The 25436-nt window shown below is 47.5% G+C and overlaps 1 protein-coding gene across 4 annotated transcripts in view; it reads left to right on the top strand.

The window, feature by feature from the left end:
* The window catches only part of ctnna2 (catenin (cadherin-associated protein), alpha 2), a 334212-nt gene that overhangs the window by 118011 nt on the left and 190765 nt on the right, over nucleotides 1–25436 (top strand). For 3 of the 4 annotated variants that reach the window (XM_077015531.1, XM_077015540.1, XM_077015550.1), the window contains one exon: nucleotides 20242–20348. In XM_077015531.1, coding sequence (XP_076871646.1) covers nucleotides 20242–20348 — 107 coding nt within the window. Of the gene's footprint in view, nucleotides 1–19253; nucleotides 19563–20241; nucleotides 20349–25436 lie in introns of those variants that run through there. The other variant, XM_077015558.1, reaches the window with a different exon arrangement.

Here is a 25436-nt window from a genome sequence, read left to right as displayed (position 1 = left end):
CCGGTGATGTTGGGCAGCAGGTCCACCGGTCCGCGTCTCCCATCCCTATTTACTCCTGCATCCTGCTTAGCCTGCTAGCATTTCTGCTAACCTCAGTGCGTTTAATAGCTCTCTTATAAACGCAATGATATATATCTACATACAACGTCCTAGTGGGCGTTGCTTCGCGATGAGAAGAACAGACATAACCCATATGATACAGCAGCGTTCAGCAGGATCACGGCATCAGTCTCGTGCAGGGCGCACGCGCTCCCTGCCCATTGTCGGTGCGCCTTCCGTTTGTGTTTGTGATGTCCCGTTATTCTTTGTCTACCCAGCGTTATTGCATCGGTCCCTAAACTCGCGTCAGACATTCAGATCTGTTATATTTATGCGCTGCTCGGTCTATCTGAGAAAATGGTGTCAGACTGGGCGGCTTTGGGGCCGAGGTTATATTTAAAAACATGATGCCAGTGTGGGTTATTTGACATGCTGTAACCGTTACTTGGATCCTGTTACTTAGTGGTTTCTTGCAGTTACTTTGGCGAGGTGCGTGTGCCTGATGTGTTCTACAGTCCGGCGGTGCAGTATATTACCGAAGCCGTATATTGGGAGTAGTTAAAGTAGAAAGAAAAATAGAAAGGAAGAAAGAAAAATAGACAATTTGCCACGTCTGCTTATCAGAGGTGGTGAGAAAAGGGTTAGTTTAGTACATGATGCAGACTGTATTCGTAATGTAATGTTATTTTTTTGTTCTTTTTTAATTAGTGATTAATTAATGACTACTGTGCCACCTTACATTAGTATATACAATGCAGACAAGCATCCTATGTTGTATAATGTGTGTGTTTGTGTGTGTGTGTGTGTGTGTGAGAGAGAGAGAGAGAGAGAGAGGGAGGGGGCTGTCCCCTTCTCTCCACCTCTGTCTATAGGTGAGAGAGGCAGACTGTCCGCCTTTCTCCAGCTCGGTGAGAAAGACTGTCCGCCTCTCTCCACCTCTGTCTGCGAGTGAGAGAGCCTGTTCCCCTCTCTCCACCTCTCATGTCTCACATGTTAGAGACTTCTCTGAATCACAGTGACAGAATTCCCCACTATAGGCCTGTTGTGTCCCGGTACAGTAGACATTGACGTCCCACGTGTGTTTCACAGCTGTGTCCTGCTGTAACTGGACCCGGGACAGGCATGTGGAGGGAGTGAGAGTGCCTGAGTGAGCTGCTTTTAGCTCAGGAACTTTAGATCACCATGGAAGCATGCTGGTGATGTTCATTAGCAACACAAGAGTGTACACAGAGCAGCCACTTACGGTACCGTTCAAGGAACCTCATGACCAATAACCCAGATGTTGCTGTAATGACACAAAATCAGAAGAAGCCGTCTAGCATTGATTCACTTTCTTAGTTATAAGTGGAAGTGATTTAATTAAAGGGTTTTCTCAAAAACTTTCCTGAGTAGACACAGTGGATCGCAGAATCACTACATCACATAGGTGCTGTGTGGTTTAAATTCAGTATCTCTCTTTATCTTTCCATTTAACTAGTGTCTTGCATAATATTCTGAATTTGCACACACACGCCCTATAATTACTGGTGGCCATGGGGCATATTCCCTTCAATTCTTTCAGTGCAACAATGCCTTAAAACAGTGTGTTTGTGCCCAGTTCTGAATGTGCAGCTGTGGGTGTGGAGTGCCCGTGCGTACCGTTTCATACAGCCACAGAGGACGAGCTGCTGAAGCCCACAGCGCCTGCTTAATCACAGAGACGCCCGTCGCCATGGAGTCTCCAAGCCTGAGCTCAGGGCTTGGCGCTCTAAGACAAACAGCTTGTAATAACTTTTGCAGCGGGGTTTCAGAGCAACCCTACGCTGGAAATGTGAGTGTGTGTAAATGGGAAGGCCACGCATGAGCGTTGGGGCAGTGTTTCGGATCAATACTACCCTTCTGCTACAAGTGCATTGATTTCATCCTATTGATTCCATCCTATGCAAGCATGCACGGAGAGGCCTCTTGTTTCCAGCGCTGTGGAATAGTCTAATGAATGATGGTGTGGGCCCATGCACTGTTTTGGCATGATTATTCAGGGATCTCGTAGGACTCAATATACGTGCACAGTAACTGGACACTGAACACTTTTTAGGCATAACCATTGACTACAGAGTGGCCAGAGCAAAACTGCTACTCATTTAAACATATAGTAGTACACACTGTTGAGAAGCATAGACATGTTTCTAAAGACATGTAGGGTAGTTTACAGAGTGGGGACAACCCACCGCTTCCATTTTCTCCCACACCCTAGACTCAAGAAGCACTGTGGTATACCTTTTAATATACATATACACATATAAGCACTGTGGTATACCTTTTAATATACATATACACATATAAGCACTGTGGTATACCTTTTAATATACATATACACATATAAGCACTGTGGTATACCTTTTAATATACATATACACATATAAGCACTGTGGTATACCCTTTAATATACACAGGGCTCTAGCCTGACTCTACTCTTGACACTAACCTATCTATGCTGGCAGGAAGATATGTATTTGATATAACCTGCAAAACACTTTTAGAAATCGCTCTGGACAAGGGTGCTTGCCAAATCCTGAAATTAAATACATGTTTTAAATCCTGCGCAGTGTTATTTTGTTGTCCACATGGTTAATCAGCCTTTGTATGTGTACCAAGTATCCCAGCTGACTACAGCAGTGTTTTTATGACAAGCACACTAATTAAGGAGGTGAAAGACCACTGATGAAGTCTTTATCAGCATCATTAAAAGTTACAGTGGGTCCTTGTTATTTAATTCATTTCATTAATTATTTATTGGTTTATTTATTCATTGCATGCATTGAATAGAATATTACAGATATGTTGGAGTCTCCAGAGATGAATAGGCTTGAAGAACGCCTTAGTTTCTTATTCTGGAGACCTGTGTATTTCAGATCTGTGTCCTGTGTGTAACGATCTGCGCTGGGCAGAACAGGGAGGCGGACACAAACGCTGAGAAGAGCGAGATTTATTACAGGGCATTCCATAATCGTAGTCGAAGTCACAGGCAGGGGTCACAACGGGAGAGCCATCCAGATGAGACAGGTACAGGGGCATGATAAAGACAGACACGAAACAAAACCAGGCTGAAATAACACTGAACACAGAACTAACCAACAGAGAGCAAAACACCGGGAACAGGGCACACGAATGCAACAGCGCGAGGGAGAGAACAACCAAACATCCAAAACAACCGACAAGGGACAAGGGACACTCAGGGACTATATATACACAGAACACCAACATGGATCAGGTGCAAACAATGATGACAGGGGCGTGGTAACAAACGAGGAATCAGAGACAACGAGCTGGGCGGGATAAACAGGCAGAGAATAACAAAACCACGGGGAACAGAGACGTTGGAGTGACAGCGGGGAGAGGGGGCGTAGCCATACGTTACAGTACCCCCCCTCAAAGCGTGCCACTCCGGGGCACGCAAGGGCAGACAGGACAGGAACCAGACTCGGACAGGACGGGGAACCACGGTACACGGCGAGGGACAGGGGACACGGGACAGGACGCCACGGGACAGACAAGACTGGGCAAGGCAGGACAAGGAGCCTGAGGCAGGACAGAGACAGGGGAAACAGAGACTGGCCAGGAGCTGGGCCGGGGCATGGCAACACAGGCAGGGACTGGGCGAGGCACGGGATCAGGGCTGGACGGGACAGGACTGGGAACAGACACAGGAGTGGGGCCAGGGGACAGGGCGGAGGCAAACACAGAGGCAAAGACACCATGAACAACAGAGACAGGCACTGGCACAAGGTGGGTGACAACTTGGGGAACAGACATGGGGACAGGGACAGGGATGACACCACAGGAAACAGACACAGGAACAGGAACATGGACACGAACAGACACAACCACGGGGACAGGGACCAAAACAAAACCAGGGATGGGACCAGGGAGCAAGGGGAACACGGGCAACGGAACATAGGAGGCACATGGCGGAGCAGGGGGAACACAAAGTCCATGCCCAACAGGGGGCAGCACAGTCCCAAGGGCAACAGGCGGGGTCCGCTGGCGGGCAGCGGGGACAGGCGGGGTCCGCTGGCGGGCAGCGGGAACCGGCGGGGTCCGCAGGCGGGCAGCGGGAACCGGCGGGGTCCGCAGGCGGGCAGCGGGAACAGGCGGGGTCCGCAGGCGGGCAGCGGGAACAGGAGCCGGCAGGCGGGCAGCGGGAACAGGAGCCGGCAGGCGGGCAGCGGGAACAGGAGCCGGCAGGCGGGCAGCGGGAACAGGAGCCGGCAGGCGGGCAGCGGGAACAGGAGCCGGCAGGCGGGCAGCGGGAACAGGAGCCGGCAGGCGGGCAGCGGGAACAGGAGCCGGCAGGCGGGCAGCGGGAACAGGAGCCGGCAGGCGGGCAGCGGGAACAGGAGCCGGCAGGCAGGCAGCGGGAACAGGAGCCGGCAGGCAGGCAGCGGGAACAGGAGCCGGCAGGCAGGCAGCGGGAACAGGAGCCGGCAGGCAGGCAGCGGGAACAGCGGCCGGTGTGGACCACTTCCTCCGGGTCGCGGGTACAGGAACCGGCGCGGACAACCTCCTCCGGGTCGTGGGTACAGGAACCGGCGTGGACGAGACGTCCTCGGGGGGCGGAACCGCCGGGCTGACGTCCTCGGGGGGCGGAGTCGCCGCACTGACGTCACCGGGGGGCGGAGTCGCCGCACTGACGTCACCGGGGGGCGGAGTCGCCGCACTGACGTCACCGGGGGGCGGAGTCGCCGCACTGACGTCACCGGGGGGCGGAGTCGCCGCACTGACGTCACCGGGGGGCGGAGTCGCCGCACTGACGTCCTCGGGGGGCGGAGTCGCCGCACTGACGTCCTCGGGGGGCGGAGTCGCCGCACTGACGTCCTCGGGGGGCGGAGCCGCCGCACTGACGTCACCGGGGGGCGGAGTCGCCGCACTGACGTCACCGGGGGGCGGAGTCGCCGCACTGACGTCACCGGGGGGCGGAGTCGGCCACTCTTGCCGTGAGTGTCCACTACTCCCCCCCAAAAAATTCTTTGCCGTCTGAGAAGCTGGCAGGATCAGAGGAGGGAGGTGCTCCTCATGGAAGGCGACTTCTGCATGCGCTGTGGCGACGGGGCTCTGAGTCGGAGGCGTGGTCTTCCTCCTTCCCCGGTCTGGTCTGCGCCTGGAAGAACATACAGACACAACTGCTTCTCGGTGGCTTTCATTGTGACTCCGCCTCGTCGGAGGTATCGGGAGCTCACAATGGCTTTTGAAAGCCAACCGAGAGCCAAGCCAACGCTCGTCTGCACATCCATTCCGTCTGCCCGAGTCTCGCGCTACAGGCTGCTCCTCCCTGTAGCGTGTGTCGAGTCGGGCAGACACGTAGCGCTTATCAGGGAGTTCGTCGCTAAAGCTAGAAACCGAAAGTGATTTCGCTTTGTTTTTACAGCGACGAGACTCCCCTGTACCCACAGCGCAAGGGGAATTCCTGTCTCTGGTTTGTTCACGCTGTAATACCGGAGAGTCAAACCGAATTAAACCAGCCAACATCTCATTACAGCGATTGAACTTACCAGAGTCTCGCTCTCTCGCTGTGTCCTGGTAAGGTCGGTTGTTATGTAACGATCTGCGCTGGGCAGAACAGGGAGGCGGACACAAACGCTGAGAAGAGCGAGATTTATTACAGGGCATTCCATAATCGTAGTCGAAGTCACAGGCAGGGGTCACAACGGGAGAGCCATCCAGATGAGACAGGTACAGGGGCATGATAAAGACAGACACGAAACAAAACCAGGCTGAAATAACACTGAACACAGAACTAACCAACAGAGAGCAAAACACCGGGAACAGGGCACACGAATGCAACAGCGCGAGGGAGAGAACAACCAAACATCCAAAACAACCGACAAGGGACAAGGGACACTCAGGGACTATATATACACAGAACACCAACATGGATCAGGTGCAAACAATGATGACAGGGGCGTGGTAACAAACGAGGAATCAGAGACAACGAGCTGGGCGGGATAAACAGGCAGAGAATAACAAAACCACGGGGAACAGAGACGTTGGAGTGACAGCGGGGAGAGGGGGCGTAGCCATACGTTACACTGTGCTCTTTCTAATGCTTGGTCAAGCACCTCCTATACACGAGCTCCACCATTTTACAACACGTCTCTACAGGCAGCATGTCGGCCAGATTTTGACTGCCAAGTCAATTTGCCAGTCTTACCCACCCTCACCCGCGATTTTGAAACGAGGAATTTACGGTGCGTTAACCATTAATGTCGCTAAGCTAATCTTGACACGTCGGAACGTGACTGCAGCCACACAACCACAGAAGCTCAGCATAGTTGTTTCTTGTGGCACTGGTGGAACTATGAATAATGAATTCATAGAGATCGTTAAACGGATGCAACATAAGGTAAGAGAGGAAGAGGGAAGTCTCAAGACGGGACTTCTGTGATCTACAACATGTTACTATACTCAGTGACACAACCTGTGTTGTAGAAATTGCTCTTTTTTGTAATATGGAGATCCATCAGTGGTGTGGTAAACCGGGTTTGTTGGACCTCTACCTGTTGTTTGGTGTCCCGGTGAAGGGCTTCCAGGAAGCTAAAATTCTCTTCCTGCCATGTTTTAGAGCCACTCTTTGAATCCCACACTTGGCAAACACTTTTCCAGCGGTGTGATCTCACCAGGGGTCTCCCTGTCTTAGGTGGACAGGCAGCTGGTCTGTGCTGTTCCTCTGAACGTCCTTGCTCTTCCTGCCCACGTGCTCGTGGTCCACGTGTGCTCTGTGTGTCTTATTGGAGGTCTCTGCAGCACTGCTTGAAGCTGCTGTAAGATAACACCCTCCTGGTCTCCTGAAGGAAGTTATCATAACCCCCCCCCCCACTCTTCTCTCTTGTGCCTCTTCTCACGATTGGTCGAAATGGCGCTGATGTCAGCTGTCACGGGGCATGCCTGGAGGTCACGACGACAACCCGAATGAATTTTAGTGGCCTCCAAAGCTCTGTCTGGATTGCTGTTCGATTTTCTACAGGGCAAAGTCCAAATCCTATTCTAATGCACCTTATTCAGCCAATGAGCATCTTCAGAAGAACCCGATGACATGGGTCAGGTAGAGGAGGTCAGGATTACACCTGAACTTCACAGGACGCTAGATATTCAGGAAAAGAGATGTGATGACTGCTGTATTTATACACAACTTTTAGCAGGATTTAACCCTGCCAACTGGTGGAATTTAAAGACTTTTAATAAAATTTCAGAGAGCACTGCTCTTCAGCAAATGTCCTCATCTTGATTTTTGTCAGCAATTACTACCATCTGTCCCCATCAGTGCGCCTCACCCAGGGCACTCTGGGTAATGCACGTGGTGCCCTTGGCCACGTGTCCATCATCTGGCTTGAGGCCCATCAGCATCCATCAAATCACAACTCCCCCCACGCTCTCTCTCCTTCACCCTCTCCTCCATCCGTGGCCTCCTGTTCTTCTTGTTTTCCCATCTCTTCCCCGTTCACCCCTATGGCTTCATAATGGCACAGGTAGTCCCCCCCCCCCTCTCTGTTTCCTCTAGTCAGTATGAAACTTGAGTAGTAGTACTGTGCTCTTCTGTCCTTGATATTATTGTATATATTCACTGAGATTGACCTCTGTGACCTTTGGCATTTAAACATCAGAGCTTAAACAGGTCTACGCTGAATGTAATGAGCTATGCGGTCTGCCCACAGAAGTCCTTTACTGAAGCTCTACTGGGTAAATCCTGCCCCTGCCTCCCTGTGTAATCCCACGTGCTACTGCTTGTCAGCTTTGAATGAAGAGTGAGGCTGAATCCATTCACAGATTTAGGCTGTAACATCATGCCACCCAACACACCCCCCCCCCCCCCACCCGCGTTATCGCTGTTTTCTGTTCCGTTGCCGTGGCGTCTCCGGTTGCATCGCTCCCATCTTCGGAAGTGAGTGACTTCCGGAAGCTTCCGTCACACTCATCCTGCTTATAGCAGAAAATGTCCCGTCAGTCAGGAGTAGTGGCGGGTCAGCGGATTTAGTCTTGCCGCCTGCAGCTCTTTCAAGGTGTTCTAGCATGGCTAAATTCAGCAGCATCAATGCTTTTAGACAAGCTAAACCCAGACCCCCTCTCCACCCCCACCCGGGGAGCTCATGTGTTTTTGTTGCTGTGGACAGACAGGCGCTGCTGCTCAGTCTGCTGTCAGTGCCTCGCGTGGGAGAATCGCTGGGACTCTGTCACTGGCGTCTGTGTCATGCACTTGGACGGGTTGCAATGTTGTTAGGGCAACAAGCGTGATCATTTGCGCCAGCCATGAAATTAAGACTCTGTGTTCTGTGATCCGCACAAGGGTTATTTTTAGGAAGTCAGCGATTGTGGTTAATGTGCTGGGATATGTAACACTCTGAAACAGGAAGCAGAAATCCTATTTCGCATTTTAGTATTAATCTTGGAAATGGGGCATCGCCTGTTGTACATTCTCACACAGTTTTGCCTGTAATCAAAACCAAGGCTGAATCTGCTTTTATGCAGTGGCGGGGAGGTTTGTTAAGTTATACTCTTGATTGAAGCGTTCCAGCTTGCAAGTTTCTTGTGGGCTGTTTAATCATTTAAAGCATCATTTGAATTCCACATGACTTCACTGTGTGTTTGCAAAATATACACTGAATGGCCACTTTATTACAGAGACCATCTAGTGCTGCATTGGACCTGCTTTGGCCTTCAGAACAACAGCAATTACTCATGGTATAGATTCCACTAGGTGTTGACATAATTCTGCAGAAATCTTGGCCCATGCAGACGCAACAGCTTCTCACAATTGCTGCAAATGAGTCGGAGGTGCTGACAAACTCTGAGCAGCCTGTTCTGTCTCATCCCAGTGAATCTCTGTTGGATTAAGATCTGGGGCTGTGAAGGCCAGAGAAGGAAAACTCATGGTCCTGTCATGGTCCTGTAACTGATCCATGACTACATGACTTTTGGGGCATGGTGTCCTGCCACAGGGTAAACAGCTGCCATGAAGGGATGAACTCGGTCATTCACAAGGCTTAGGTCAGCCCTAGGTCAAAGGGTGAACCAAGAACACATTTCCCACACCATCGCCCCCCAGCCTGAACTGTTGACACCTGACAGGACTCGTGGATTCATGCTGCTTGTGTCAAATTCTGACCCTCCTGTCAGCATGGTGCAAACAAAATCTGGATTCTCCTGACCAGGTGATGTTTCTCCACAGATCAGTGATCCAGGTGTTGAAGTCTTGACCTTCTCATTCCCTTAGACAGCAACGACCCTCGAACTGGGCACCTGCTGTTGTAGCCCATCCGTGCTAAGGAATGAGTTGTGGTGTATTCAGACATGTTAGTTAGAGCGCCCATGTTGCATGCCGTTGCAGCTCGTCTGTGTCCACCGGTTTGTCAGAACGATTCTGGACGTCCTCCTCTGACCCCTTTCGATGAGTTTAAGCCCACACCATCCCCTTTTGCTGGGTGATGCTTTTCCTTCATCACAGCCAACACTACAAGTTTGGCAGGTTTTTAAATTATGGAACCAGCTAGTCTAAAACACTTCAGATTGTTTGATTGTTTTCCACTGACCAGATTTTATGCTGCATTACTCTAATTTCCATGTGTGTGTGTATGTGTGTGTGTGTGACTCTTAACGAGTCCATGCTGTACATTGTCACTTTAACGAGTACATTAATTGTTACTCTTAAGTGCTTGTTTCTCAAATGTACCTGGCCCATCAGTGCCATATGCCTTTCATTGCAATCCCTACATACAAAGCCTCAAACATATAGGAGTCTCAATTATTGGTTCATCCTTTTTCCCCAAGAAACAATTAACTCGGACATAATGAATTCAAACCCCAAAAAGGACTTGCAGCTGAAAGAAATGTAATTATGTAATATGCTGCTCCCTCTGTTTATTCTGTGATTGTACTCTACAAAAACCAGGCCAGTGATGGCAGGTCATGTGACACAGCAATAGAGACATTTCCCTGCTCTCTTTAATAGGGTTGAACTTTGTATATACTTATAGAATTGTATAATGAAGTAAAATCACAAGGGGATACGTTTTTAACTTTCAGAAAAAGACAACGGAGTGGAAATCACTAAATAAGGATATTTCTCACACCTGTTTATAGCCCTGAAGATTTTTCTCACTTTGCATGCATGACGTAAAGTACCATGTTTAGTCCTGCTCTCCTTCCAAGTCTAAGTATTGACTTTTGTTTGTTCTAATGCTGAGATCTTCCCTCTGGGTCACGTGTGCTTCTACAATGAAAGAGGGCTGTTTCTGTGGTAATTTCTACATGGCCAGACATATTGGTGGAAAAGGTGGTTGGGCCTTCTGGGCTTCCGTCCCCAGACCCTCTGGTAGTGAAACTGTGGCTGCAGAAGGGCTTCCCCGTGCTGCCCTGCCTGTTGGTCAACGGCTGGACTACAACAGCGTGGGCATCTCTGTGGAGAGATCCCAACATGTACTGTGTAGTGCTTGCTGTGTGTGTGGGGGCGTGCGTGTTTGTGTATGCCGTAATCCACCAATCACACTCTCAGCAGAACCTTCTCGTAGACCATAATACGGCATTCCCACCATACTCCAGGATTTTCCCGGCTGCCCAGTCACATGCACGCTTTACAATACATTCCTCTTTCAGTGAGTTGAGTAGAAACAAAAAAGGTTTTGAATTCCTTCTGAATTCCTTTTACTAAGCCATTCGGATTGAATGGATTCAGTTCGACTGTCCATTTCAGTCTTTCTAACTAACAGAGGTTTTTTTTTTTTTTGTTTTTTTTTTACTTCATCAAAGAAACAATAATGTTTCTTATGCATAAATTAAGTAATTTGTCAGGGAAGGGCAGTTTCGATATTAGACCAGTTTGGGTTTATTATTTCAGCTGAATTCCTGTTTATTGTTGGACTCAAGTCTCATTTTCTAGTTTATACATTACATTTGTTTAACAGGAAGAATGTAATTGTTATATAATCTCAAAATGAAACACGTTGAATGGCGGGAGTGTCAAACTCCTGCCATTGTTCTTGTAGGCCAGTCAGCACTGTAAGGTCGACACCACCACCGTCTCCTAGGAACACATCTCCACACACCAAACACACACCAAATTAGCATCTTATTAATGACATTAGAGCCATCGCAGCAGAGACTCCTGGGATACGCAGCTTTACCAAGGTAAAAAAATTATGCGCATAGATTTCAGAACAGCAGGAACAGACAGAGCAGATTAGCCTTTTTAGCCAAAGTAATTAATCCAGGAAAAGAGGCTGTTATGTAAATGTCTACTCGAATAGTAAAAAAAAACCCAACAGAAGTTGTTTAAGTTCATAATGTGTTCGAGGACCAACGCTGCATGATTTCAGGTCTCTTTAAATATCTTCGTGATGGAGGAACAGTCCACCATTGCAAGATGTTATGATGCTACATCATGTTTGGAGGTTTCCGCAGGTGCTCCGTCTGATTCCCAGACGTACCCTGGCGTGACGGCTGAAGGTGTCGGCTGAGATCTCGGCCCACCGCCGCGCACAGCTGTCATTCCCGTGTTCACGATCCGCAGCGCCCATCAGACATCTCTGACACTTCAGTCTAGGGAAAGCCGGGAGCCGTCCGGTGATTGGCTTCCAGCTGCTGCCATGACGACGAATGCAGGCGCTGCAAACCCTTAAGGAGAGTCAGAACATCCTGCACTGTACTCCGTGTGTGTGTGTGTGTGTGTGTGTGTGTGTGTTTTCCCACATGCCTCACCTGAACCTGCCCCCTTATGAGAGAGGCCAGTGTTCCTCAGTGCGCTCGGTGGGGCCTGCCACATTTTGACTCTTCCCCAGCTAACATGCCTGAATTAATCCCCACTCCAGGCACAGAGAGGGCTGGGATTGAGGAATATGGCCTGCCTGTTGGACCCTGAGGTCTGAGAGGAGACATGGACCTAAAGTTCTAAATGCAATAGCTAGCTAAAGCTATATACATTCTAGCTGAGGTGTATGTAGGGCATTGCCAGCCATCTGTGCTCTGTTGGACCAGGACTTTGCTAGCAGGTCCCACTGATTCCTTGTTCTAAACCCAAGCACATAGTTGGGCGTTTGCATATGATTAGAGATGTCACAATCTGATTGGCTGTCGGTCCTCTCTTAAAACACCTTGACTGATGTTTTCACTGTAACCTTTTGTATTTAAAGGAGTTTAATGATTTCCAAATTTGTTTTTGTTACAGCACTCTATCTCCAATTTCATTGTTTTTTTAAAAAAATTATATTAATATAAAATATAACATTTTAAATATTTTTATATTAATATTTTTGATATTGTGTGTGGTTCTCTTACTGCATATTAGCTCATCTTGCTGTGTTGGTTGTGCTAAGGTGGGAAGGACAACTGAGGTGAAGATGTTGTGATTCAAGCTCATCCATCTCTCTCCTACTTATCACGACTGCATTACTATGTTTAGCTGCGACATTACTGGCCTGTAGGTGTTTATCTTTGGCTGACTCTTCCCTCCCTTCCCGCTGTATTTGTGTCATTAGCTCCTGCCTACAGTACTGAGGTCAGCAGCATCTCCAGAGCTCACCTGCCAATCAGACCCTCGCCACCTCACACGGCCCTGTCCTCCATGTGCACGCGCTGATCTCAGCGCAGTGGTGACCAGCAGTCAGATCAACAACCTGTTCTGTGTTGGGTTGAGTCACTGTTTGCAGACACTGGGATTATTGGTGCTGCGTCGTCTGTAGTCCAGAGAGATGGTGGTCAGAGGTGGGGAGGGACCGTGTTGTTTCTGGGGCTCATCGAGGGTTTTACACTTGGCACGTTCCCTTCACTGGGGCGTGGTGCGGTACTGGAGCCGGTGCCGCTCACCCTGGAATGTTGCGCGGGAGCGCTGGTGGAATGTGCTATTCGGCTGTGTGTGTGTGTGTGTGTGTGTGTGTGTGTGTAGAGTGCTAAAGGGAACAGGGGCTGTTTCTGTGGTGACATGTAGGCCAGGAAGCTCAGACATACAACAGAGAAAAGTTTATAACACTGGAAACTTTATGTGCACTTTATGTTTCACAAAAAACACCCTCGTATGCACACACACACACACACACACACATACATACACACACACTGTACGGACACAATAACCCTGTTGACGCACCTGCTTTGATAATGACTTCAGAGCCTGTGCAGCTGTCGTCTGTGATCAGAGCACCTGTGAGACGCAGTTTAATGCTCACACTTTTAATGAGAGGTGCAGAGCAGCGGCCGGGCAACACGGCGCCCCCTGGTGTTCAGCCGCTCCTCGGGGAAGCTGGGAGAGGCACTGTGGCTGTGAGGACTTCACATGGGGCGCCACACGCTCACAAAGCCTTCTGTCTGACGGGCCGGTCGCTGCCAGCCGCTGTGGTGTTCCAGAGCGTTTCTCCATGGCCCTGACTGGTAGTTACCATTTACCCCCACCTCTGTCTGCTTGTGTCTCTCATGACTGGTAGTTACCATTTACCCCCACCTCTGTCTGCTTGTGTCTCTCATGACTGGTAGTTACCATTTACCCCCACCTCTGTCTGCTTGTGTCTCTCATGACTGGTAGTTACCATTTACCCCACCTCTGTCTGCTTGTGTCTCTCATGACTGGTAGTTACCATTTACCCCCACCTCTGTCTGCTTGTGTCTCTCATGACTGGTAGTTACCATTTACCCCCACCTGTGTCTGCTTGTGTCTCTCATGACTGGTAGTTACCATTTACCCCCACCTGTGTCTGCTTGTGTCTCTCATGACTGGTAGTTACCATTTACCCCCACCTCTGTCTGCTTGTGTCTCTCATGACTGGTAGTTACCATTTACCCCCACCTGTGTCTGCTTGTGTCTCTCATGACTGGTAGTTACCATTTACCCCCACCTCTGTCTGCTTGTGTCTCTCATGACTGGTAGTTACCATTTACCCCCACCTCTGTCTGCTTGTGTCTCTCATGACTGGTAGTTACCATTTACCCCCACCTGTGTCTGCTTGTGTCTCTCATGACTGGTAGTTACCATTTACCCCCACCTCTGTCTGCTTGTGTCTCTCATGACTGGTAGTTACCATTTACCCCCACCTCTGTCTGCTTGTGTCTCTCATGACTGGTAGTTACCATTTACCCCCACCTGTGTCTGCTTGTGTCTCTCATGACTGGTAGTTACCATTTACCCCCACCTGTGTCTGCTTGTGTCTCTCATGACTGGTAGTTACCCCCACTCGCACTGTTTCAAGCCCTCTGTCTTTGTCCCTTGTTCTACTCTTTCTTCACTCTTGACTGCCCTATTTCACTCTTCTTTCTTATTTTGCCCTCTCTATCTCTGGCCTGTTTCATGTTTTCCCTCTCCCTGTCTCCTTATAGTGCCTATTCCCTCCCTATATCTCCCTATAGTCCCTATATCTCCCTATAGTGCCTATTCCCTCCCTATATCTCCCTATAGTCCCTATATCTCCCTATAGTGCCTATTCCCTCCCTATATCTCCCTATAGTTAGGTTACGTACTTGGAAATATTCTCAGCTCGCCGCCGCGCTTGCCAGCGCTGATGACGTCATCACTTTTTCGTGGTCTCGCTGGACTCGCACTTAAAATGAATGAATTGGTGGCTAATTTTACGTGATACCGAGTGTCCGTCAGTCATTTTGAACACAATAAATCTTATTGAACATGTTCGTGTTTGTTCTGTTGTATTCCGTTCAGTAGATCAAAAGTTCTGGAGTTTTGAAGATTAAGGTGATTTGTAAGCGCTAAATAAAGTAACTTCCCGTTCGAAGGCAGAATTAATTCATGGTTAGGCAGATTTTATAAACTCTTAACTGCTACCATGTGAAATTTCATAACCATTCGAGAACCGGCAGTGAGTGAATTTGTTCAGTACAAAAACGCACATCCTGCAGGTCGAGTACATGTAGCTTAGACGCTAAAGTCTCCACAGAAAAGGATAACCAGTAATTCCTCCCTTAATCTTTGACCTTGACATTTGACCTGTATTGAATAAAGTAATGTTGATGTGGTTACATATCCTGAAGGCCAATTGTATTTTATTCCTTCCTTGAAAATTTCATTTCATTATCTTCATTATTTCCAGAGTAATAGTGGTTTAAAGTTGAGACATTTTTGTCACAATTTTATTTCTTTGTTCTAATGCATTTCAATGAGCCCTAAAAATCCCTAAATAACACACTTTAAAATGTCATAACTTCTGTTTGGATTGATGGATTCTAACATATGAGGTGTCATTTTTAATGTCTCACCAGGACCTATTCAATGGGCCAAGTTTTAAACCCATTAGAATAATCTGAAAAATTTATCCAAGTACCTACTATAGTGCCTATTCCCTTCCTATATCTCCCTATTCCCTCAATATAGTCCCTATATCTCCCTATATCCTCCCTATAATCCTTATTCTCTGTGTCTCCCTATTAGCAGTCTCAGTCGAATCCTTCCTCCCCGCTCCTCGTAGTCTTCCTCAGCATGGTCTGGGTACTGGCGACGGTGTGTCAAATGCAGCACTGCTGTAAGACTCTCGCCCCCCCCCCCCCCCACTATCACAGCACTGCTCCTGTAAACCTATGGCAGCTACCAGAGAAGGAGGGCTAGAGGTGACCGTTAGCACTGGTGTGAAAAGGGCCGGGTGGACGCGCCACACCCCCTTCATTCATTCATCGGGGAGACATTCACTCAGAGACTGTAGCTCATCTGTTGTCCCAGTTTATGTTCAACCTTTTCCAGCCTTTCATCAAGATTTGGTTTGGATATTTTTTTGGATATATTTTTTGGTTTGGATATATTTTGGATTTTTTTTCTCTGGAGTGTCGGATTACTCTCAGCCCAGGAGTGATGTAGCCACACCATTGGACCTGATGCATTTATGTTAGCACCACAACCAAGATGTACCATGTATCTGCCATGATTGGGGTTGACCGCCAATCAGATACTTTCCAAGGAAGTCATGTGATCGATCATACACTGACCAGGTAGAGGGTTGTTGTCAAATTGTGTTTAGCAGCAAATTGCATCTGTAGAACGGAAGTGCGTCTAGAAGACAGATGTGTCTAATACAGTATGCAGCATGTGCCTGGTTACCACTAACTTTAGCTAGTCCAGGACAGGATTTGGAATCTCAGTACGGATTTGAAGACCTTGCTATAGCTTTCTTTGATTATTAAGAGATTGGGAGGAGGGGGGGGGTATGTTCCTTTCTAGGTACGTGGTGAGAGAGATTATGGGTGGAGCCTTGTGTACTAACTCAGGGCTGCACTGCACGCAACGCTGTACTGGCATTAAGAAGCCGGCTACGTTATAGAAGCCCCTCAGGCGTTTGAACAGGCCTTCAGGGCAGAGTCAGTCATGCCCGCCAGCTTCTCTCTGGTTTCTCATCAGACATTTTTGTCGGAGTTAATCTAAACTTTAATCCTCGCTGCTCGCGCGGGCGCCGCGGAGACGGGCTCGGCTTCACGGCTTAAGGCGAAGGCTCGGTGAAGAGTGGGGAAGGCAGAGGGCACACGCGCCTGAGGGGCTGATTTAACGGCCTTATTCGTGCTCCAGATATCTGCCAGTAAGCGGTGGCGCTGTGGCACGCGCACATATGCATGACTTCACAGTGAACCGAAACAAGCATGACATTGCACTGAACCAAAACAAACAGGCCGCGTTTGTTCATGGGTCTGCCGCATTTATTCCACATGTTTTTTAATCTCTTTTTGCTTTTCTTTTTCTATTTCACACACACGCACACACACACACACACACACACACACACACACACACACACACACACACATACAAAACTTTAAGAGTGGGATATTGAGGGGTCAGGGAAGAGTTGGAGTGGACAACAGAGGTCGAGGTTTTGCTTTGCTAATGGAAGGTGTGTGTGTGTGTGTGTGTGTGTGTGTGTGTGTGTGTGTGTGTTTACTACGTTAACAGCATTAAGGTGATTGAGATTTATTTTAGTGTGTTTGGCAGTCCTTTGGTATTTGTGTGTGTGTGTGTGCGTGTGTGTGTGTCAGACTGACAACAGAGATGTGAATCAGGGTGTGCGTGTGAGCATGTTGGCATAATGACTTATGAACACTGCAGAAGTGGCACTCTGATAAAGGACTTGTGTGACATGGGAGTAATATCACTTAGCTCCAGAGAAAATACTTTAAAAAATGTTGTTATTGCACTTTGTCCACATCTATGACAGTAAAATCAATCTTCACCCTGGATTCTCTTTTGGCTGTAACATATTGGATCACCAACAATCAGCCTAGCAGTACACACACACACACACACACACACACGGACACACACACACACACAGACACGCACACACACACACACACACACACACACACACACACACACACACACACACACACACACACACACACACACACACACAGAAACACATACAGAAACACATGTGTGTGTGTTCTAAGAGCCCTGACCAGTGTTGAAATGCACGAGAAAAGCCGCATCTAAGCAGATCATGTATCCTGTCCTGTTACGTCCTTGGTGAGCTGCGTAATCAGTCCCTTTCCAGGACTGACCTGGAGTTTGAAGCGGATCACTCTACCTCTGCACACCACGGAACACCTTTCAGCCTGATCACCCAAACCTGAAGATCAGTCTGGGCTGGACGGGGACCGCTGAGGTCCAGGATGTAAAACTCCTCCCCTGGATTTAGTTCCAGCCGTCTGGTTTTACTCATGACTTCCTGAAAGTGAAATTAACTGGTTGGCATAGAACAATGAACTTCCACTTTTTCACCTAGCTTAGACCCTGAACTTCAACTTTTTGACCGTACATCCACACTTTACTATGGAGCAAAGTTCAGATTTCTACATTTTATTTATGCATATTGCTGAACCTGTTGGTGGTAGTTGGCAGGTTGTGGTGAACGTTCACAAAGCAGAGAGATCACAAAGCCTGAAGAAATAATCAATGCCCTCATTGGAGCAGCAGATTCCGGTCTGTGCGCACGTTCTCAAGGTGTTGCACGTAAACCTGAGACGACAGTCACTGAACGGTGCTTCACAACAGAAGCAATAAGTTCCCTTTGTTCTCGCTAAAGGTCTCCCTGCTCACTGTTCTCCGACGGCAGCCACGGAGGCCGCGTGCCTTTCAGAGCCCAGTGTTTTCTCAGGCTCTATTATGGGAGCCGTGCTGTGGGTTCCTCCAGCCTTGGCGTGTGAATGGGCTCCGAGTCTCGAAGAGGGATGTGAGAGAGGCTTCTCTTCATCATCGTGCCAAGAACCAGACGGCGCGTCGGGCCCACCGACAGGACGCACGCAGACGGACCGCGCGCGCCCTCGCTGTTCCGCCATTGAAAACGTTGGCAAATTGGTAATGGATGTCTGAGGCCACGGGACGGTGGCAGGTGCGTCTTCGGATCGCTCTGTCAGTTCGCCTTCGGACGGACAACCCGAAAGGTTGGCCGGTTCTTGTCACGTCGTGGTTTTTCCTATGTGCCATTTAAAAATTTGTCTATCGTGATGAGGTGATTTATCAACTCTGACCCCACATGTCCATCGTTCTGTTAACGCGTATGCATAGCACGGCACACTCAGATTTATGCATGATCCGTGCTGAACTATCTCTCTCCCTCCTGCTCTCTCTCTCTCTCTCGTTATCTCTCTTAGAGTACAGTTTAAAAAGCCCATCTGGTCCTGCTGAGACACTGATTAACCCCATCTCCATGGTAACGACCCCCCCACATTGACTGTTGTCACTATTTCTATGGCGTTAGTCCCTTACAAACCTCTCCTGCTCATTTGCTGTGCAGAGTTTCAGCAATTCATAACTGGAGTTAAAAATGAAAGGCTTTTTCCTGTCTCTTGGAGGCCTGAGAGATGAGAAATTCAGCAAGGGAGTTGTGTGCCTCATAGCAGTTTAAGAAGACAGCACACCCTTCACTCTCCTTAAACAGTCTCCATAAACACACGTTAAACGGAGTGTATTGGAGACGCTTTCTTTTGCCTCGGAGCATTCCAGCCCTAACGAGCGCTCTTCTGTTTGTGCGCTGGTGTCGGTTCCTTCACAAGACCGGAGTGGGCCTTTAAGAGGAACGGGCCCAGGTCCGAGATCACTGCCCTGCACGACACCTTCCCGAACAAAAGCCAGCGGGCCGAGGACAACAAGACCTCCCGGGCCGTTGGGAAAGAGGCTCAGGTCCAATCCAATCCGCTTCTCCTTCCTCCCTCCTCCCTCCTCCTCCTCCTCCTCCTCTTCCCATCCCGTTTCTCTCTTCCTCTGGCTGTGCCTTGCTGGAGGTTCCTCTGTCTTTGATATGCACAGACATCTCTGATGCCTACCGTAATGCGTCAGCAGTGTTCAAAGAGCCTCAAGTCTGGCTTCGCGGCCACATATTGTTTTGATGGTCGGGATCCGGTGCTGGAAGAAACGCAGACGAGAATCTAGGCCGCCGCGCTCCTGAATTACAATACAGGAGGGGGTGATGAAATCCCTCCACTGCCGCCAGACTCCTCCAGTTTAGTGTTTAAAACCAATTAACCTGCACCTTTGTTTGCGAGCTGTATGCTGCGGAAGACGCTTGATGTGGAGACTTGAGGTGAGCGTGTCTCTCTGGGCTTTGTCGTGTATGTTTTTGCTGTGTGTTTGAAGTCTCGAGTTTTCACCTCATGAGATGTTTCAAGTCATAAACTGTTTTTTTTTATGTGCTTGATTTGGTTTTAAAATTTTGCTGTAATGACATGATCTCTGGCAGGAAAAGAAAAGTTTCTGAAAACAATTTTGAAACCAATACACGTGGCAAACAAGAATCTCACTGCGACTTTGAACCTTAACAAAAGAGTTTTGAATGGCTGTCCTGAAAGATTTTGTATGTAATGATGTGCTGTTGTCATGGACTAATGCTAAACTTCACAAAGCCTCTCCGTTGCCTGCTGCTCATCAGATCCGCTCATAAAGTACACGTTCACACTCTCTGAAACGCTTAGTGCACCAAAGCACACATTCTGGAGACATTACTTTTCAAACTACAGTCTTAACTCACTGTAAAGTTTAATGTCGCCTAATCCACCATGTTTTATTGTCTGTAAAGTTGAACTTTGAAGGACTTATGCCTTTGAAATGAAGTGTACTGGGGTGAAGAGGCTTCCTCTCCTCTCCTCCCCTCTCTCCTCCCCTCCCCTCTCTTCAGCCTCTCGTGAAACACTCCTGCACCTCTTGTTTTTCTCCTGCTTTCGTCTCTTACTCCTCCTTCTCATCCCCTCCTCTCTTGTTCACAGCGACCATGACGAGCGCTACGTCTCCCATCCTCCTCAAATGGGACCCCAAGAGTCTGGAGATCCGCACCCTGACTGTGGAGAGACTGCTGGAGCCGCTGGTCACACAGGTAGGAGCCCTGCGGCCGCTCTGCTGGAGATGAGTGTCAGGTGCTGTAGTGACGTATGTCGGCGTTAGAATGTTCGGTAGATATGATGGTGTGACCTTTATATAAATGTCACATAATGTAATTAATTAAATTTTAATATCCATAATTCATTAAGTGGGTGGGATCCCACAAATCTTTGAAAATGGCAACCGCACATGATGAAAATGACACTGCACAGTCTGAATTTTCGTGTTTACGCACTCAAGTGATTATTCTCTTTAAATCAGATTTGTATCTAACAGTGTCTTAACCCATGAAGGATGAAATTTGACACTAGAGTTGAATTTTTTCTGCAGTGTCTGTGAATGCAGTTTGACTCTTAAGCCTTGAAATGCGATCATTTCGTGGCTGGTTTGCCGGCAGCTGAATGTTCGATTTTTGTGAGCGAGACCTTGAGTCTGAGATGCTGAGAGTGGGCAGTTTTCTCATTAAATTACCCTCAAACAGTCCTGCTTCAAACAGCCCTGTCTTCACCGTATCTCGCCATGCTGTTCTCGGTGCTCATGGCCATGCTTTGCATCGGCGTGTCAGTCTAACGAGGGCCTGTCAGTCTAACGAGGGCCTACCAGTCTTAACGAATGCCTGCAAGGCTGCGTTGCTTATATCTGAATAGCTGCATTAAACAAAGAAGACAACAAACATAAGAGACCAGCCATCTTCTCAGCTTGACTAAATGGTTTTGTTCTGAGTGGATTGATTTTTATGGCTCTGCAGTAGAGGTGATGAGATTGACTTTGTTCCAAGGAGGACTAAATGAGGCAATTTTTTTATTTCTTGTAATGCCTAATGCCTTATACCAATTATGGCTTTATAAACAGCTACTCTTAACAGTCTGTGTGGGCTTAATGTTGACATTATTGACTGGAGCTCTGGTGAAAAGCTTGGGCTATTAGGGAATGAGTTCCATTATGTGGTCAGCAATTAGTACGTTGCAAAATTTAGTTATTCAAATAATCGTTTTTTTTTCTTTTTTTTGCTAAACTTTGAGGTTGTTGAAAAAAGAAACAGAAAGAGAACAGAAAGACATGCAGTATGGGACAAAGAGGTGTTGTAGGGATATAATGGGGTAGTGATATTATGGAGTAGTGAGGTTGTGATATGAGGTAGTGGGGTAGTGATGTAGTGGGGTATCAATATAATGGGGGAGTGATATGGGGTAGTGATGTAGTGGGATATCGATATAATGAGGTAGTGATATAGGGTAGTGAGGTAGTGGTGTAGTGGGATATTGATATAATGGGGTAGTGATGTGGGGTAGTGGTGTAGTGGGGTATAAATATAGGTATAGGTAGGGAACTGGTCTTGTGACCAGATGTAGTGAGGTAGTGATGTTGTGGGGTATCAATATAATGGGGGAGTGATATGGGGTAGTGAGGTAGTGGGGTATTGGTGTAATGGGGTATAAATATAATGGGGTAGTGGGGTGGTGATGTAGTGGGATGTAGATATAATGGGGTAGTGATATGGGGTAGTGATTTAGTGGGGTATCAATATAATGGGGGAGTGATATGGGGTAGTGAGGTAGTGGGGTAGTGGTGTAATGGGGTATACATATAATGGGGTAGTGGGGTAGTGATGTAGTGGGATATAGATATAATGGGGTAGTGATATGGGGTAGTGGTATAGTGGTGTAATGGGGTATAAATACAATGGGGTATAGATATAATGGGGTAGTGGTATGGGGTAGTAGGGTAGTGAGGTAGTGGGGTATATATATATATATATATATATATATATATATATATATATATATATATATATATATATATATATATATATATATACAGTTGTGATCAAATTTATTCAACCCCCAATGCTGCGAAGGGTTTTATGGAATTCAGTGCACATTTGTAATTGTGTTCATAATGAAATCTTACAAGGACTTGTTAAAGAACTAAATGCAACTAAGATAGCATCAATTTTTTTTGTCATAAAGTATTAAATGGCCTTTTTGTGATTTCTTCATTGACACAATTATTCAACCCCTTTACGACTACCACTCCTAAGAACAGAGGTTCATTCCAGTGTTTTCCATCAGGTATTGAAAACATCTGTGGATGTCAACGAGCAGCAATCAAGCATGATAAGCACCAATTAGGCAGATTTAAAAGGACTGTGATACTCAGCTCCTTCTAGACATCTACTGGTGTGTTTCCAAGCATGGTGAAGGCAAGAGAATGGTCCCAGAAGACAAGAGAAGAGGTTATTGCTCTTCACAAGAATGGCAATGGATATAAAAAGATTGCGAAGTTGTTAAATATTCCAAGAGACACTATCGGAAGTATCATTCGCAAGTTCAAGTTAAAGGGCACAGTGGAAACGTTACCTGGTCGTGGCAGAAAGAAGATCCTGACCGCGACTGCTGTGCGCTACCTGAAGCGTAATGTGGAGAAAAATCCCCGCGTGACTGCTAAGGAACTGAAAAAAGACCTGTCAGATGTGGGCACTGAAGTTTCAGCTCAGACAATAAGGCGCGCACTGCATAACGAAGACCTCCATGCCAGAATGCCCAGACGCACCCCCTTGCTGACTCCAAAGAACAAGAAAAGTCGACTGCAGTATGCCAAAAGTCATGTGGACAAGCCACAAAGGTTTTGGAACAGGTTTTGGAAACTAAATTAGAACTGTTTGGGACAATGGACCAGCGCTATGTTTGGAGAAGGAAGAACCAGGCTTATGAACAAAAGAACACCTTGCCTACTGTGAAGCATGGCGGGGGGTCAATTATGCTTTGGGGCTGTTTTGCTTCTAATGGTACAGGAAAGCTTCAACGTGTGCAGGGTACCATGAATTCCCTTCAGTACCAGGAGATCTTGGAGGAAAATGTGATGGAGTCAGTCACAAACCTGCGGCTTGGGAGACGTTGGACCTTCCAACAGGACAATGATCCGAAGCACACATCCAAGTCCACTAGAGCATGGTTGAACATGAAAGGCTGGAACATTCTAGAGTGGCCATCGCAATCACCAGACTTAAATCCAATTGAGAACCTCTGGTGGGACCTAAAGAAGGCAGTTGCAGTGCGCAAGCCTAAGAATGTGACTGAACTGGAGGCTTTTGCCCATGAAGAATGGGCTAAGATACCCATAGGTCGCTGCAAGACACTTGTGTCAAGCTATGCTTCACGCTTGAAAGCTGTCATAACTGGAAAAGGATGTTGTACTAAGTACTAAAAAATAATGTCACTAGGGGGTTGAATAAAACTGATAATGATGTGAGCACAGTAAAGACATTTGTGGTTATTCCATCATAAATATTATGTTATGTTTGTCTAATTTATAAGTGCCTCTTTGATATAATTGTAAATAAGATGACTGAAATGATCAAAATCAATGTCAAACTGGCCAAAACACTTTATTTCAGTGGGGGTTGAATAAATTTGATCACAACTGTATATATATATATATATATATATAATGGGGTAGTGATATGGGGCAGTGGTGTAGTGGGGTATAAATATAGGTATAGATAGATATAGGGGCAGTCATGGTCCTGTGGTAGGGAACTGGTCTTGTGATATGGGGTAGTGGTGTAATGGGGTGTATATATATAATGGGGTAGTGATATGGGGTAGTGGTGTAGTGGGGTATAGATATAATGGGGTAGTGATATGGGGTAGTGAGGCAGTGGTGTAGTGGGGTATAAATATAGGTATAGATAGATATAGGGGCAGTCATGGTCCTGTGGTAGGGAACTGGTCTTGTGATATGGGGTAGTGGTGTAATGGGGTGTATATATATAATGGGGTAGTGATATGGGGTAGTGGGGTAGTGGTGTAGTGGGGTATAGATATAATGGGGTAGTGATAAAGGGTATTGAGGTAGTGGGGTAGTGATGTAGTGGGCTATAGATATAATGGGGTAGTGATATGGGGTAGTGAGGTAGTGGGTTATAGATATAATGGGGTAGTGATATGGGGTAGTGAGGTAGTGATGTAGTGGGGTATATATATAATGGCGTAGTGATATGGGGTAGTGAGGTAGTGGGGTATAAATATAATGGGATAGTGATATGGGGTAGTGGGGTATAGATATAATGGGGTAGTGATATGGGGTAGTGATGTATTGGGGTATAGATATAATGGGGTAGTGATGTATTGGGGTAGTGATATGGGGTAGTGGGTTAGTGAGGTAGTGGGGTATAGATATAATGGGGTAGTGATATGAGGTAGTGGGGTAGTGATGTATTGGGGTATAGATATAATGGGGTAGTGATATGGGGTAGTGAGGTAGTGGGGTATAGATATTATGGGGTAGTGATATGGGGTAGTGAGGTAGTGGGGTAGTGAGTTGTCCTGCAGTGATGATTATCTCTGTCTACTGATACAAAAGAACAGTGAAACAGTGCACAAGGAGTCACTATAAAGGAGGGTTACTGCAACCTCTTCCCCCTCTATATCTCCCCATAGGCTTTCATTCTCTCTCCACCTCATATAGGCTCTCTCTCTTGATCACTGTTAAACAAGTTTTCTCTCTCTCTTGTTCACTTTCACATAATTGCTCTCTCCTCCCTTCACTCATGCTCTCTCTCTCTCTTTCTCTCCCCCTCATCCACCCATGCACACACACACACTGAACACCATGATGAAGGGTCTCCTCCCACAAGGTTTCCACCAGCAGCCCGGCTGGCCTGTTCAAAGGCCCTGTTGGGCAGCCTTGCCTTTTCACCCAATCACACAGTGCTGATGAGGAAGGGACAGCTCCGCTCCCGCCTCTCCCAGTGTCCATCTGCACCACTGGCTGCCACTCCAGCAACCTCCCACACTGTAGCAAACCCACCTCTGATTGGAGCTTCACTGGCTGCCAACCAGCTCCAGGTGAAAACCAGTGTCACCCAGTGAACCCGCTTCTGTTGTTTTTCCCAGTTTCAGTTGCGTCTCCCACAACATCGGGCGCACGGAGTGTGTGAAGTTGGGTGGCAGACCCAACTTGAGAATGAGTGTGATTTAGGAAAGGAAAAACAAAACAAGAGACAAACATATTTATCCTCAGAGACAGAAGGAGAGAGATACAGCTCAACTAGCAGCTGCATGTTTCCCTCTTCAAAACA

This window comes from Brachyhypopomus gauderio, chromosome 1 (assembly GCF_052324685.1).
Source record: "Brachyhypopomus gauderio isolate BG-103 chromosome 1, BGAUD_0.2, whole genome shotgun sequence".
NCBI lineage: Eukaryota > Metazoa > Chordata > Actinopteri > Gymnotiformes > Hypopomidae > Brachyhypopomus > Brachyhypopomus gauderio.
This window is presented reverse-complemented; position numbering and strand designations above follow the sequence as displayed.